At 26.0% G+C, this 15,424-nt stretch overlaps 1 protein-coding gene across 4 annotated transcripts in view; it reads right to left on the bottom strand.

Annotated features, from left to right (window-relative positions):
* Positions 1 to 1,902: 1,902 nt before the first annotated feature.
* Positions 1,903 to 15,424, bottom strand: part of LOC129969265 (trafficking protein particle complex subunit 2-like protein) — a 34,902-nt gene continuing 21,380 nt past the window's right edge. The window contains exons 4-7 of one of the 4 annotated variants that reach the window (XR_008784483.1): positions 15,110 to 15,197; positions 12,874 to 12,953; positions 11,755 to 11,913; positions 1,903 to 2,539 (exon numbers count right to left, since the gene is read on the bottom strand). Coding sequence is in view for 2 of the 4 variants with exons in the window: in XM_056083741.1 (XP_055939716.1) it covers positions 2,497 to 2,539; positions 12,874 to 12,953; positions 15,110 to 15,197 (211 nt within the window). In the remaining 2 variants the exon portion in view is untranslated. Of the gene's footprint in view, positions 2,540 to 9,547; positions 9,701 to 11,754; positions 11,914 to 12,873; positions 12,954 to 15,109; positions 15,198 to 15,424 lie in introns of those variants that run through there. The other 3 variants (XR_008784482.1, XM_056083741.1, XM_056083742.1) reach the window with 3 other exon arrangements.

Below are 15,424 nucleotides of genomic sequence, written 5' to 3'. Positions count from 1 at the left end.
TTCCATTTTGAAGTGTGGGCAATGCAGTATAGTGGTCAGAACAACATGAATGATACATGTGTTGCGGATCCTCGATTTTACACTCACACACACATAAAACAAATGATATTTTTTATAACTAACTATTAAAACCGATTTCTATCTGTACTCATGCTGACAATGCACCCATTTTCACTATGGTAAAACTAAGTACAAGTTCAAAAATATAAGTAATGATAAATAAATTTTACAATTAATGCTGTAATATAGCAGATTGTTTTGAATAACATATTAAACTAAGTGCATTCACAATTTTTTTTTTAATTCAATGACCAGTTCATATGTAGGTAAGATTGAAAAATATTCTTATGTAATCAGTATGTTATTTGTGTCTAATTATTTTCTCAGAAAAAAAAAAAAACTATTGAGCAAAATTTGGACTATCAGATATTTTAATATATATGCATAATCAGACAACATGCTTACATATAACAATGCTAAAAAAAAAAAAAACTATTGCTTGTAATCCTGTATAAAGAAAAAATGAAAATTAATAAATTAATTGCATTTTCAGAAAAAAACTTTTTGATTAGGAATGAAAACTCATGAAAAGCAGTGTTGAAAAAGAGGAATTTCCACAGACTATTAAGACAAGATTTTATACTCATTTTCACAGTCTGTGCAGGTTCCTCTTTTTGAAGTAATGGAAGGGCCGGGACAAATTTGAGTTCGTAAAATAAAAGTAAATTGAATGGCAATTTCAATTTAAAGTACCATAAGTTTTTTTTTTTTTTTTTTGATGGGAAAGATCAGAAATACAAATTTAATTAAGGCCTTTGTTTTAAAATTTATCAACATATGTATGTTTATATTATATTGATCATCATTATATTATAATTCACATACAAAGAAAATTATCAAAGGTGCACCCAAAACAAAATTTCCCATCATTATAATTATGTATCCATATTCAGACAAATAAATTCTTTTGCATTTTCTTTTTTGATTTTTATGACAAAATATATTGATAATTTTGCAAAAATTTTCTATAGTCTGTTTCATATAAAAAATAGTTGCAAAAGGTTTTTTTTAAAATATATCTGAAATGAATTTTGCACTGAATTGTGTTATGTATGGAAATATGTACTAGAGCAAAACAATGCGGAAAAATAAAGTTGAGTATTTTTTCGGTGTCCTTCTCTCTACTGACTAGAAATATGAATTTTATCCCCTCTGAATTATTTTTATGAATCTCAAAAATATCAGATAACAAACCAATTAATGTTGAAATTATTCTAATGAGAAAAACTACTTGCCAGCTTCTTTCCCAAATAACATTGCTTCAACTGCCAAATTACATTTTTTTTTTTTTTTTTTTTTTTGCTCATCTTGCAACAGTTTTACTATCAAAATTTCTTGATTTATATCTTTACAGCTGAATGAATATAATTTTCTTGACTGAACCTGGATACCCAAATCTTTAAATAGCAAAATACAATTAAATTTTTTTTGTTTTGTTCTAAACAATAACAAGTGTCATTTTTTATTCTCTTGTCTCTCTCTTTATTCTTTACATAAAAGATGTTGTCTTATAAAATAATGGTTAAGAATCTAAAGAAGAAATTTTTAAAGCATGAAAATCATATAAAATATTTATTTTTAAGCCACCTCTCTCCAATACTGGCTCCTAGAGCATTATTACTTGTATATTCTTCTTTCCTAATTTATTACACAAGAAACTTGAAGCATTTCCATAATATCACAATATTCTTTTGAAGGAATAATTCCTTCCTTTCAATATAAATAATTACTCATGGATATAAATTATTACTTTTGTTTAAATATTCTGTATTTATGTACAATCAATAGTGAAAGGTACACTGTTCTCCTCAATATATTAAATTTGATCAAAAATACACAAAATAAGGTTTTTCAGCATTGCTTTATTACAATTAAGATGAATTTTTTTAAAGAAAACATTTCACTGATAAATAACAGGAATATGGAAAGATAAAATAAACAGTTAAATCAGTTAATTATCATTTCAATCTTTATTCATCTATACTGCAGTGGACAGTATGGAGAAAGCTATAAAATGTACTACTATGCACTATTAAGAAGTTCCACTGAATTTGAAAAATCATTCTTTCAAAGACTATGCCAATTTTTAAAATAAATATTGTTTTCATTCATGCTTTCCCCCCCCCCCAAATATAGAAATACATTTTACATGTTGTCACTTATAGCTTCCCACACTTGTATTGGATAGCTTTCTACACTCTGTCAATTTAAATTGTCACTGAATATAAATGCATATTGACATATATAAAATTATTATATCATATTTAACTTTCTTAATTATGAATATGAATAGATTTTAATATATAATAAATCAGTTATATATATGTATGAATCATATAGAAACAACTTTTCTCCTCACAAATTAACTTATAAAATTAAATTTAGAATGCAAAGTAATACAAAGCATTTTTCTTCAGATATTACAGCTATACATAATTATTCAGTAGACATTATGCTTTTTATGATAGCTTCAAAGGACCTGAAATGAAAGAAATAATGAAGATTACGATTGACAAATAGGTATAATTATTTTACCAACAGAACATAACCTTTAATGTATTTTTTATAACAATTGAATACACATTTTTGAAAAAAGAAGGTAACTCTGCATGGGAGGAGGAGAGTCGAGAATAGTTGTATAAAATGACATTAGCAGCCTGATTTTTTTTGTGTTGTTATTTAAAAAGTTGAAATACATCAGTAATATAAAATACTTACACTAAAAATTACAATTCAATTTTATATAACAAATACCATACATTTTTTATAGGAACTAATTTTAAACAGCTTAAATTTGTAGTTGTAAGAATAAGAAAAGAAATATATGAAGGAAATGCAAATCAATAAATCTTACATGTATTAAAAATTTTGAGTAGCAATTAATAGGAAAATAATTTTAAAAACACATGCTAACCAAATTGTGAAAAATTTCATACTCTAGTTTATAAAATATTTCTTGATTTTTTTTTTTATAAAAAAATCTTTTCTGGTATCAATGTTACTGCCCAGATTTACATTCTAATAAGAAATACTTTAAAAGTTCAGCAATGACCAAAAATTCCAATTGTAAGAATTTGATTTCTAAGTGCCTTAATTTGAATTTTAAAAAAAACTGACACAATGTGATATTCAATCTAAAACTGAAAATCTCTAATTGGATTTTGGGCTGATCTGATAACAATTACACTCTGTCTTTGTTTATATGAATAAAATAACTAAAAAAACATGGTATATGACATTAGTAGCATGATCCTTATGTTGAAAATGGAAATTTCTACAAATTTAAGGATCGAATTCACCGGGAAGAAAATAATTTTTCAAAACTCAAACTCGATTTTCTTGACTTTACAATGAAAATGTACAATCAAATAACACCAGAAGCAAATAATGTACCATACAATTCAGGAACAAATGTTTTTGGAAAAAGTAACTTGATATATCTTTTTGAAATTAATAGTTTGCAGTTATAATATTGATATATTTAGATCTAATATACAACTTTAAAAGTAACTTTTACCAACTTCTTGCAAAACTATAAATAATAAAAATTCTTAGCAAGTGTACACATTTTACAGAATAGAAAAAGTATAAGTACATTTTAATGATTGAAATAAATAAAATTTTTTGAAACATAAATTAAATTTGTATAATTGTTTTCATAATTAAAATAAGAATTACTAAAAAAACTATTTAATTTTTCCAATATAATTATGATTATTGATCAAAGTTTTTCTTTCCTCTAAATTAACAACTACATAATTCAATTTGACTACAGTATATGACTACATTAAATTCTGAATTTAATTTTGTAACTGCAATTAAATAACTTATAATTTAAAGTAGGGATCATATTATATTTATATAAAACTAAATGGTTGCATATAAAGAAAAAAGTTTATAACTTTTCTGCTTTACAATAAATAATATAAAAATCTAAATTCTTAAATTACGTTTTATAATCACTTTTAAAATTCGTTACAAAAGCTCTAGCAATGAATTTTTTCAGCATTTGTTGACAAAAATACTTCAAAAAATCATTTGATCTTACAAAATATTTTGCTAAATCATTCAATTAACTTACATTTAATTTATATCGATTATTGAGTATATATATATTTTTTTATTCACGATAGAATTTTTCTAACAAACATGGAGTCACAACTGGAAAAGTTTAAAACCTAATATTAAAATTCAAATTGAAAGCATAAAACTTTGTAGTATGTTGTCAAATATGATTTCAGTGCATGCAATTTTCGCTTTTAACGTACAAATGAATAAAAAGAAAAAAAATCTTGGGATCTCTTATTTATTAAAAGGATTGCGATTAAAAAATTTATATCAAAATGAGGTAGATATTCAGTTTTTAAACTATTTAAAGCTAAATGAACATTTAATTTCATAATGAGCCATAAAAACTCTTGCAGTAGCAATTAGTTGTATCAAAAATTTGTACTCAATTTCTGATTTAACTGATGCATTACAACATAGTTATATATGCTGCTTTGTTATATAATATTTCTTATAGGATATAACAAAGGAATAATATATATTCCAATATATATTATCCCTTATATATACAGGGTGTTTTTTTTTTTATATATATAACTGATGGTATTCAGAGACCTTTGTAGATTTAACTATCAGCCGCAAAGCCACCAAATTTTGTACGGGGACTATTGACACCATGAGAAAAAAGGAATTCGCAAAAAAAAAAAAAGGTTCCAAAAGTTGCCGATAGGTGAAAATGTGACACTTTACACTTTAAGACAGTTAAAATTTTGCATAAAACACGAAGAAACATGGCAAAATGCAAAATCCCGATTATGTAGTCGACTCCAGTATTTTGAGTTATAAAAAAGAAGCGGTACATTGAAAATCATTTTAAGTATTAGTTGATTTGTAAAATGCATCTCACTTTAGCACAGCGTGTATTACTTGTGAAGCTCTTTTGTCTTAATCAATCCAATGCAGCGGCCGCTCTTCGCGAATTTAGAAGTCGAAACAATTTACGTAAAGAACCTCTATCAATTAATGCAGTGAAAGCAATGATGAAAAAATTTGAAAAAAAAAACAGGTTCTCTCGCAGCTCGGCCTGGTAGAGGATGGAAACCAGTATCGGAGGATGCGATCACAGATATTGCTATTGCAATCGTTGAAAGAAATCAGACGAGCATTGCTGGTAATAGCAGCACACGTGGAGTTGCCCGACTACTGGATGTTAGTGCTTCAACTGTATGGAAAGTTTTAAGAAAAATTCTTCAATTTTATCCATATAAAATTAGCCTTTTGCATGAATTAAAACCTACAGATTATGATCTTCGATTAACCTTTGCTTTAACACTTCTTGCCAGGATGGAGGTCGACGAGGCTTGGCCTTGGACAATTCTCTGGAGTGATGAGGCCCATTTTTATTTGAATGGAACTGTTAACACTCAGAATTCTAGAATTTGGACATCTGAACAATCTCATGTATTTCAAGAAATTTCCCTCCATTCACAAAAAGTAACTGTTTGGTGTGCTTTTACAGCAGATTTTATCATCGGTCCATACTTTTTTTTTTGAGACTATTACCCAAGCAGGACCACAGACCTGTTCCGTAAATGCTCAAAGATATCATGATATTCTGAGTAGTTTTGTTATCCCACAACTTCAGCAAAGGCAATGATTAGATAAAATTGTCTTTATGCAAGATGGAGCCTCACCACATATTGGTACATCCGCACAGCAACTGTTGATGTTGCATCATCACTTTACAGAAAAAAGTTATTAGTCGCTGTTTTCGTGTTGCATGACCACCTTGCTCTCCGCATCTAACCTTATGTGACTTTTTTCTGTGGGGTTATTTAAAATCGAAGGTTTATCTTGGTGGAGTCTCGAACTTATCAGTTTTAAAGGAAAACATAACACGGACTGTTATGAATATGCTTCCTGAAATGTTGCATTCAGCTGTAGAGAGTACAGTGTACAGAATGCAATGCTTAATCCTAGAAAATGGAGGTCATATTGAAAGTAGCCGATGCCTTCCCCAGGAAAGCAATTCTACTGAATAAAAACAAAAGTACAAAGAATAAAAAAGAAGTAGAATAGAACCTCCTCTTTTCTTTTATTTTTAAATTTGTAACCATTTACAGAAGTTATTTTTTCTAATAAAGCACAATTGTGAAAAAATCAATTCTTTGTTATTCATTTATCTGTTTACTGTACCTTTTTAAAATTTTTATCGTGCAGTCAAACTTAAAATTTAGATCAAAAGCGCCATATTCCCCCTATCGGGAACTTTTCGAACTAAATTATTTTTTCGCAGATTCCTTTTTCCCATGACGTCAATAGTCCCCGTACAAAATTTGGTGGTTTTGCGGCTGATAGTTCGAGCTACAGAGGTCTCTCAGTACTGTCAGTTAAAAAAAAACAACCCTGTGTATAATATATTTACATAGTTATTTTTTTTTCTGTAATCATTTTTTTTTTAAATCCAACATCATCACATGTTTGCAATAAGAGTACAGTAAAACCTGCATAGAAGATGAAATTGTACTGAGAGAAGGCAATTCTATTCCTATGCTATAAAAATTATGTTAGGAACTTATTTTAACTTATGATTAAAACTTTTTAACCAATTTCTGATTTAATCTCTTTTACTTTTCTTATGCAAAAGTTTATAAAGAGAAAGTAATGTAATCATCAACAAATTCAATCTTGAGAGTTTGATATATATCTATATTTTATGCCTCTCCGAGTTTGAAAAACATATCTTTGGTAAATTATGTCTGTAAACTAATTAGATATAAAAATTGGTAAATATTAAGGCTAAAATTTAGAATGTGATCTTGCATTATTTACACCAAATATATTAATTTCTATCAAATTTTAAACAAAATCTGAATATGGGAAATTTGTCTCTTCATCCATTTATGTATAAGTAAACATAATAATCAAAAAGTGTAAGGAGCTAGATGGATAAAAACTGATACATAAATTTACTATCAGAATTAAGGATAAGTATCAAATTTCAGATAAATTCATCAATGGATGATTGATTGTTGGTCAGTCTATTCAAATATATTTGAATGTAATAATTAAAAAACACAATAATTTAGACAAATGAAATTTGGTACTTGAGTTTGTGATCCAAATTATTAATTAGTATCAAATTTTGAATCTGTTTGGGAGAGAAGATATTGAAATGGCATAATTGGTATTCTTCCTTGTACAAAAGGGCATAAAAAGATACCTATTGTATTAATATGCATAACATGATTGTTGTGTCATCCCACAATTCAATTGTGGGCTTTAATGCTTCCTTGAAGAGCAAATGCTGAAGCCTGTCCTTGTTTCAGGAAAAATGAACAGAAAGCATGATATTGCATAGTCAAAGGCAGAGCTTCTGCTGGTTATGAAATTTAAAGTGGAAATTAAAATTTTCACTCTTCAATCACCTTAAATATAAAAATGCTTCAGATCAATCATATAAATGATCCACATTTTCAAAGTAATGTTCTGTATATTGTTTGGAAACTGAAGAATTGCTATATACCAATCTGTACAAATAATTAAGAAAGATATCAAAATAAAACTGTTTAAAAGAGCAAGTACAGGATATATTCATACTTCTACATATATGCTAAGAAAATTTGTCAAGAGAGACTATCATCAAATTCATTAAAAAAAATCAATATTGCAAAACACAAGGCTTATGAGGTTCACATGCTTTGATCAATTTGCAGATTAGAACTCAGAAGTTATAAACCAACTCACTTTTAATATCTGTATCAAAATCCTAAGTTTTTTCAAAATCTTTTGTTAAAACCTGAAATTTGCTACTTATTAGAAGTTGTAGTTAAATTTAAGTCATTTAAAAATTTTTGTTACTATATTTAATGGGAACTCAACAAATCCATGTCAACCATTACCATTAGGTTTTGACAGATGAGCATCTTTTTTTGATGATTTATCTTTTTTAATTACAACTAAATAATTTAATTACTTTCATTTTTAATTAATACTTACTTTACTGTTACTTTTTAATTAACACTTATTAGTTCTATATTAAAATGAGAATAAACTTTTAGAATTTTAGGCAAATAACATTTATATACAATCCTTTATAATTTCTCTAAATAGATTTATATTATGATCAATTACTCAGTTCATATATGATCTGAATAAATGATTATAACATAAATATAAAGTTTATTTGCATTAGCATTAAAACAAAACTATTATTTTTATTCTTTTTCAAACATGAATTATAAAAAAGAAATCCTTAAAATTTATTTTAAAATATTAAGCCAGATGAAAATATTGTTAAATGAAGAAATTACTATTTATCATTTAGAGGATTGTAAAAACGAATACTCAAATATCCCAAACTCAACATGGTTAAACATTTTTTGATACATATTACAAACTCTAAACATACAATCCAATATAAAATATCATTAAATTTTTTTTTTAAATTCATCAGGATAAGAGCAAAAGTCTAAAATTATACTCATTTTTTTAAAACATTCCAAGACATATTTTTAACCAGCATGAATTAAAATCATTTTTACACACATACTGCTTTTAGAAAATTAAACAATTTTAAAAGACCAAGATTTCTTTTAAAAGGCTGAATCTGAAAATGATGCATATAGAATCCATACAATAATGCTATTGCTCTTGGACACTACACTTATTTTAACCTTATCTAAAACTGTTATTTACTGTTGAAGTAAATAGTTCTAGTTAAATATTTGTACATCATGAATATCACAAGGTCTATTGTTTGGTGCTATGCATGGCCCAGTCTCGTACTGAAAATTCTCCAATACTAAATGTGTTTATAAACATAACCTTACATACACGGAATAGTTTATTATTTTTTTTCATATGATACTGAAATGCAAACTCTTTTCTATGAGGATCTTGGCAATCTTTTCTTCTTGCACTAGGATAACAACATCTCACAAGAGATGATATATACATCTTACGTTGATGCCAATCCATGTTACCCCAAAATAAATTAAAGAAAGTCTGTCTTTCTTCATCAGTAAATTCATTACAATGGAATTTTGCACTTCGAGCACTAAGTCTGCAATTACATCGAGGACCCATTTTACGTCCTTTCTTAAGCACATACTTACTGTTACCAACTTCATATGACTTTTCCATTTCAGTAGGTTTTATATTATATATTTCCAATGAATTGCATTCTCCTACATTGTCAAACTGATCCTGACCATTCTTGCGAAAATCATTTTTTTTAGTTAGCATAAAAATATTCTGATGTGACTCTAAAGTGGTTGTACTTTGAGAAGCTTCACAAGTTGATGAATCCAAGGAATGATTGAAATTTGATTGTGATGATGACTGACATCCATATTGATTAATCACAGGCATTGCCAGTTGCCCAGCATATGTTTTGATGTTCTCATTAAACTGCACATTTGTATTCCTATGATCGATCACATCATAAAAACATGGCACAGATGAAGGGTACATATATTCTTGTTGAGGAGGATCTTGTAACATAGAAAACAAATATCTTTTACTGCATTGATGTTCTAAACAGACAGGCTGTTCTTCTGAAGATGATATACTATCGGTTTCTTTTTTTTCCAGGGACATATTTAGTATAATAGTTTTTCAGTCATATTACCTGCAAACACAAAGAATAAGCAGATTGCAGAACTGTAGAATTTTAGGGCCTTTACATGGTATTATTAAAAGTTATGTTAGTACTATATATATATATTGTAAATGATATACTATTGAAAATAAATAAAAAAAAAAGATAATTGGTTTATTTAAAAATCTCAGCAGAATCTGCTTAATGAGGGAAGAATTCTGAACATATATTAAATGAACATATAGAATATTTTCTAAAAAATTTCACTTAAAAATTTTTTTATTCATAGTTGCAGAAATTTTACTTAAAAAATTATGCAACAGATATTTGATTTTAAGCTCTACTTTCATTGTTCTTTGTTGGTTTTCTTTCTTCTTAAATTTGGTAACTTAACAGTCTACAATTATTAAAGAACTGTAATTACACAGCACAATGATACATATTTACATCACTTACATTTCTGTCATTATGATTAAGCTTGTGTCATTTAATATTTAGTTAATGAAATTATTTATTTGATTTTCATTGAAGTACTTAAGTACTTTAAATAATTAATTCTAATTAAAAATTTCAGTTTGAAATGTATTTTTCAAATCATTTTTCTTGCATTCTTTAACTTCATTTCTTCAATTTCACAAAACTTAGTAGCAAAAAAAAAAAAAAAAAATGCACATATATGGGAAAATTATTTTCTTACCCTTAAAAAGATAAATTTTATGGTATGAATAAAATAAGAATAATAAATATTTAAATAGCATTTTAAGTCACATTCCTTTATATAATCTATTTTTTTCCCCTTCTAAAGTCAAGATTTTCCTAATTAAGGTTTCACAACCTAAAATATGACCATAAAAGATAATTTTGAGACTATACATTTCCCCTAAGTGCTTTCATTTAGATTCTACAGCAAAAGTAAAAAAATGTTGAAAAAATAATTTGTATTATAAAAAGTTAGATATAACAAATTTCCTTTTTATTATCAATTAACACTTTATTTTATCATTTATTTAAAATTCTTAGTCTTTTGACAATTATTTTTTTCACCTGAAAAAGTTTAAAATTCTTATTATAAAAGCTGTAGAGCCTGAAGAGAAACTAATAAAAATAAGGTGCAGCTCTCGAGTTTGATGCCATTGATAAAAAACACAAAAAATGCACAATACGAGAAAAAAATTCCTATGGTAAATTCAAAATTGTTAACTTTTCATTCTTATCGTTTCCCATTTTCAATGAGCATGTCAAGAATGATTTTGTTTAAAATATTACATGAAAAACTAAATAATTAATAATTCATATACTGAATGAACTTGGTGGTGCTGTGAACCTGCAATGACTATTCATAAGTTGCTCTTGCCTTTACATAAAAAATTAACTTTTAGTACTATTACACAAAAATAACATTTGGGATTTATTTATTTCAATAATTAGATTTTTTTAATAATTAGATCTCAAATAATCAAAATTTTTACAGTGAACTTTTTTTTAAGATATAATAAAAAAATCTGATTGTTAGATCAAAATATTTTTATTTTAGCTCTTTATTTAGAAAAGAGTTTAACATTTATCTTTTAAGAGTTATGGCTATTTATATTTATCTTTTAATAGTTATCATTACCTAAAAAGAGAAAATGTTAAGGATATGATACTCTTGCTACTATTGAAACACTCCCACCACCGCTGGAAATATGCAGTACAAGAAAAAAGATTCTATGGTACAATCAATTCCATTAGCTTTAATAATATTCCTTTATTGAAATCAAAATAATAATCGACAAAGTTTTAAAAAAAATGCTCATTCAAAGATGATGTTTATTCCGTAAATTATTCATTATTTGATCATTTATTAATTTTCATAGGTAGTTGATTAATTTTTTTTTGAAGATCTGAAAACATTTTTTTATATGCAAAAATACTGCATAGTTCTTGTCTGTTTCTGTGAGGAGAACAGTTCTTGATAATCTATTTAAAACAATAATAATAATATTCTCTTGATTCCCCCTTCTCTTCATACAGAATTCAGAAAAGAACTAACAAAAATTCAGACAACAGAAATCAACTTTGTAGAGAACAAAAATATTACTTACACTTTAATTAGAATCTTATTTCAGAAACCATTCTTAAGAATATAAAAAAGGAACATATTTTTCACTATTGATCTCTTTTTCATTTCAATTTTCCCTCTCATCTATTTGCTGTTGTTCGTGGCAACCCTTTGGTACCTCAATTTCTTCTGCTTATCTCTCCTATGACAGCATCAATAAATGATAATAAAATGCAGTTTTACAAATATTACACACAGCACTGTTTCTCTTTCTCTTTGCATTCATTACTGAACATAAAATTATTTTTGCATTACTTATTTATTTTCCGTTAACTGTTTGCTAATCATCATTTGCACTGTATAAGTAGAAACAATACTGCAATTACAAGGGAAGATCAGCAATACAATTATTTACATCTTCTTTTGAATTTTTTTTTTTTTTTTCAAATCAATCCATGTTTCTTCAATTTCCTCATTTTGAAAGAAAATAATTCTTGGCATTTCATGTTGTACATCCTGAGAAATTTTTATCCATCTCTTAAAATCAAATCAGCTGCTTTAATTAATGAACGAACTGGAAAATGACAGCTATATTTTAGCTTTTAACATAAGTGATAAAAATGCTATGAGCTTTTAACATAAGTGATAAAAAGAAACCAGAATTTACTCTTTATACAATGAATAAAAATGCTATGAATCATAGCAATATTTTAGTTTAATCCTCTTTTAAGGAGAAGCATTCCATAAAAAATTTTTTAAAATTATATTTTTTATCTCTCTTATATGATAATAACTATAGAAAGGAAAATCCGCAGTTAGATATCAACATCAACATTTATGTAAAAATATATATCTATGGTAAAAATCTGAAATACAGACTGATTTTTTTCATTAAGTTTTACAAGACAGTATTTCTATTTCAGTAAAAATAAATTGTACTGTTACAAAATATAAGAATAAATTTTGTAGATGCTTTTAACACAAATTCCTTGGGAACAAAAATTAAACTGATTTTTAAAAATTTAATTTAATTAATTTAATTTTTTACCATTATTTAAAAAATATATAAAAAGATTACATTGTTCATTGTATAAAAGCATGGTGACATTTACATGATAAAATACAATTTGTAACTAAAAACAACTTTGCGAGGTTAACTTACTTTGAAGAAATAACTTCTCCAGCTGTATAAAAAGGATTGCAAACCATATCAGCATAACCTGTATGTATTCTTCGAAACATCTAACAAAACAAATATTTATGAAAATCCAAATTTTCCAATCAAAAAATTATTATAAAGATATTTTAAAAGAAGAGTTAAAAAAGGGCATTTCATTAACAGAAATGGGATATTTTAAATAACTTAATAAATAAAGTTCTTTATTTTTTATTCTAAAAATCTACGAACATTTAATTTCAAAAATTAAAAGAGAGAGAGAGACTGGTTTTATTACACAAATAATGTTTGGTTTTTCCTTCTTTTTTATAAATTTAAAATCGGTCAGTGCATAAGATACTCAAACGAGTTATTCATTTTCAAACTAACTAGTCATTTGTAGAGACCAACTGATTTGCTAGGAATATTGGTTATGTTTAATGTCAAAAAAATCATTTAGATAAAAATTTAATGTTCACAATTCTGCCAAATGGTCAGGCATTAGAACTATGTTATTTTAATTCTCTTACTAACTGTTCCTTTTAATTTTCATTCTTTTCAATTTTAATATCTGCAGAGTGCTCTTTTTTATTTATTCTTTTCATAATTTTAGGATTGAAATCTTCATTTGTTCTTGTTTTCATTATAGACTTCTTATACTGCACATAATCTAAGTTCTTTAGTGATTTAGAAATTCTTTTTACACCACATTTTTTAAAATTAATATAAAATTACAGATTTTCTTCTCTAAACTTTTCAACCTCAATAATTTTATTTAAGGAAAATCATCTTTCAGTGATAGTTTGGATGTAGAATACAATCTTAATCATTCCTTGATATTCTATTCTGATAAGATTCTTGACTTTCAAAATTTTTGATAGAACATTATCAGTTGAATTCTTGAATACTTTAAACTCTTCGAAATCAACCAAATTGAAAACTACATTATTTAAAAAGTTGTTAATTTTATTAGAATAGAATTCCATTAATTTTCTTATAGTCACTTCCAATTCATTCCAAAGTTCACACACTAGTATACAATTTTTCAATTCATCATTCCTGATTTGGTAGATAAAAAACAGCAACAAAATATTTTTACTTTCTTCAAAGAAATTTGTTTCTTCTCTTGATTTCATATTACATTTTCTTTTCTCTTTGTTTGCATCAATTCATTTATTCTATTTTAAAGCATTTTTTAACCATATGCATGGTGTAAACTCAACCAATGAACCAACATTTGCCTCTTTTACCAAGATTTTACATAAGATACCCTTAGAACTGTCAATCAATTGATAATTAATCGATTTTATAAATCTTTTTAAAAATAATCTTTTAGAATATCTTTGCATATATTTGGTGTAAAATGGACAAATAATGGCTCTACTACAAATAAATCATTAGGCAATAAATCAAGTACAGAAGCTCCCAAAATTCCTCTCAATAATTTATCAGAAAATATTTTAAGAGTAATCTAATGGATAATTGGAAAATTTATAAAATTTCTCATATTACATGAACTATTTGTTTCATGTTAGCAATTCTTCATCTCTTTCTATACACTGATCAAATATTTAAAAGATAAGTTATTATATACATCAAAATATCTAGATTTATTGAAATTATAGAATTAGTGCTATAAAAATAGCAATAAAAGATATAATTATCATCATTTCATAATAGCTAAAATTCATTAATGGAAATAGATAATACATCCCAAATTTATATTAAAAAAAATGCAACTTATATTGCAATTCATATGGTTTGAGAAATATGTGGGTTCTTTTCAGTCTCTGAGTGTAAACCTGTAGTACTTTATTACTGTCCACATTTTGACAACTAACACATAAAACAACAACAACAACCAGCAAATATTTTTATTTGAATACCACTAATACGAAAGTAATCAATAAATACCACATTTCCCCCCCCCCCCATTAAATGCATGATAGCTTTTTTATATTGAATAAATCACCATTCATATTTAAAAAATAAAAACATGTTAAGGACAAAAACAAATAAATGGAAATGTTATAATTTAGAATCATTTTTAAAAAACATATATTTTTTATTACATATTATTAAAAAGCATAATTTTTGAAAGCTACTAAAATTGATTAATGCTTTTAATCAATAATTGAAAATTTTTTTCATATTTATTCATAAGGAATGGGTTAAGAAAAAAGGAAAATACACTATAAAAAAAATAAAAAAATGACATGATAGTTTGCACAACTTTACTTACCTGGCGAATTTCATTATCTCTTAAAGTAGTATGAGATGATTCAACAACAACAATAAATTTAATTTTAGTGTTGGTAACATAGCCATACCTTTAAAAGAAACAATTTATAAAATATCACTGTAAAACACACACAAACAAACAAACAAACAAACACACAAACAAACACACACACACACACACACACACAAATATTACAAAAAAAATTTTTGCAGAATTCATAACAAAAGTAAAATTTTTAGTGATTAAATGTGATAACTGATTGTATTTAAATATAAAATACCATCAATTATCACTAACTAATCTATGATAGTTTTC

Source organism: Argiope bruennichi, chromosome 5 (assembly GCF_947563725.1).
Source record: "Argiope bruennichi chromosome 5, qqArgBrue1.1, whole genome shotgun sequence".
NCBI lineage: Eukaryota > Metazoa > Arthropoda > Arachnida > Araneae > Araneidae > Argiope > Argiope bruennichi.
The sequence above is the reverse complement of the archived record's forward strand: the minus strand, read 5'-3'. Positions and strand labels throughout refer to the sequence as shown.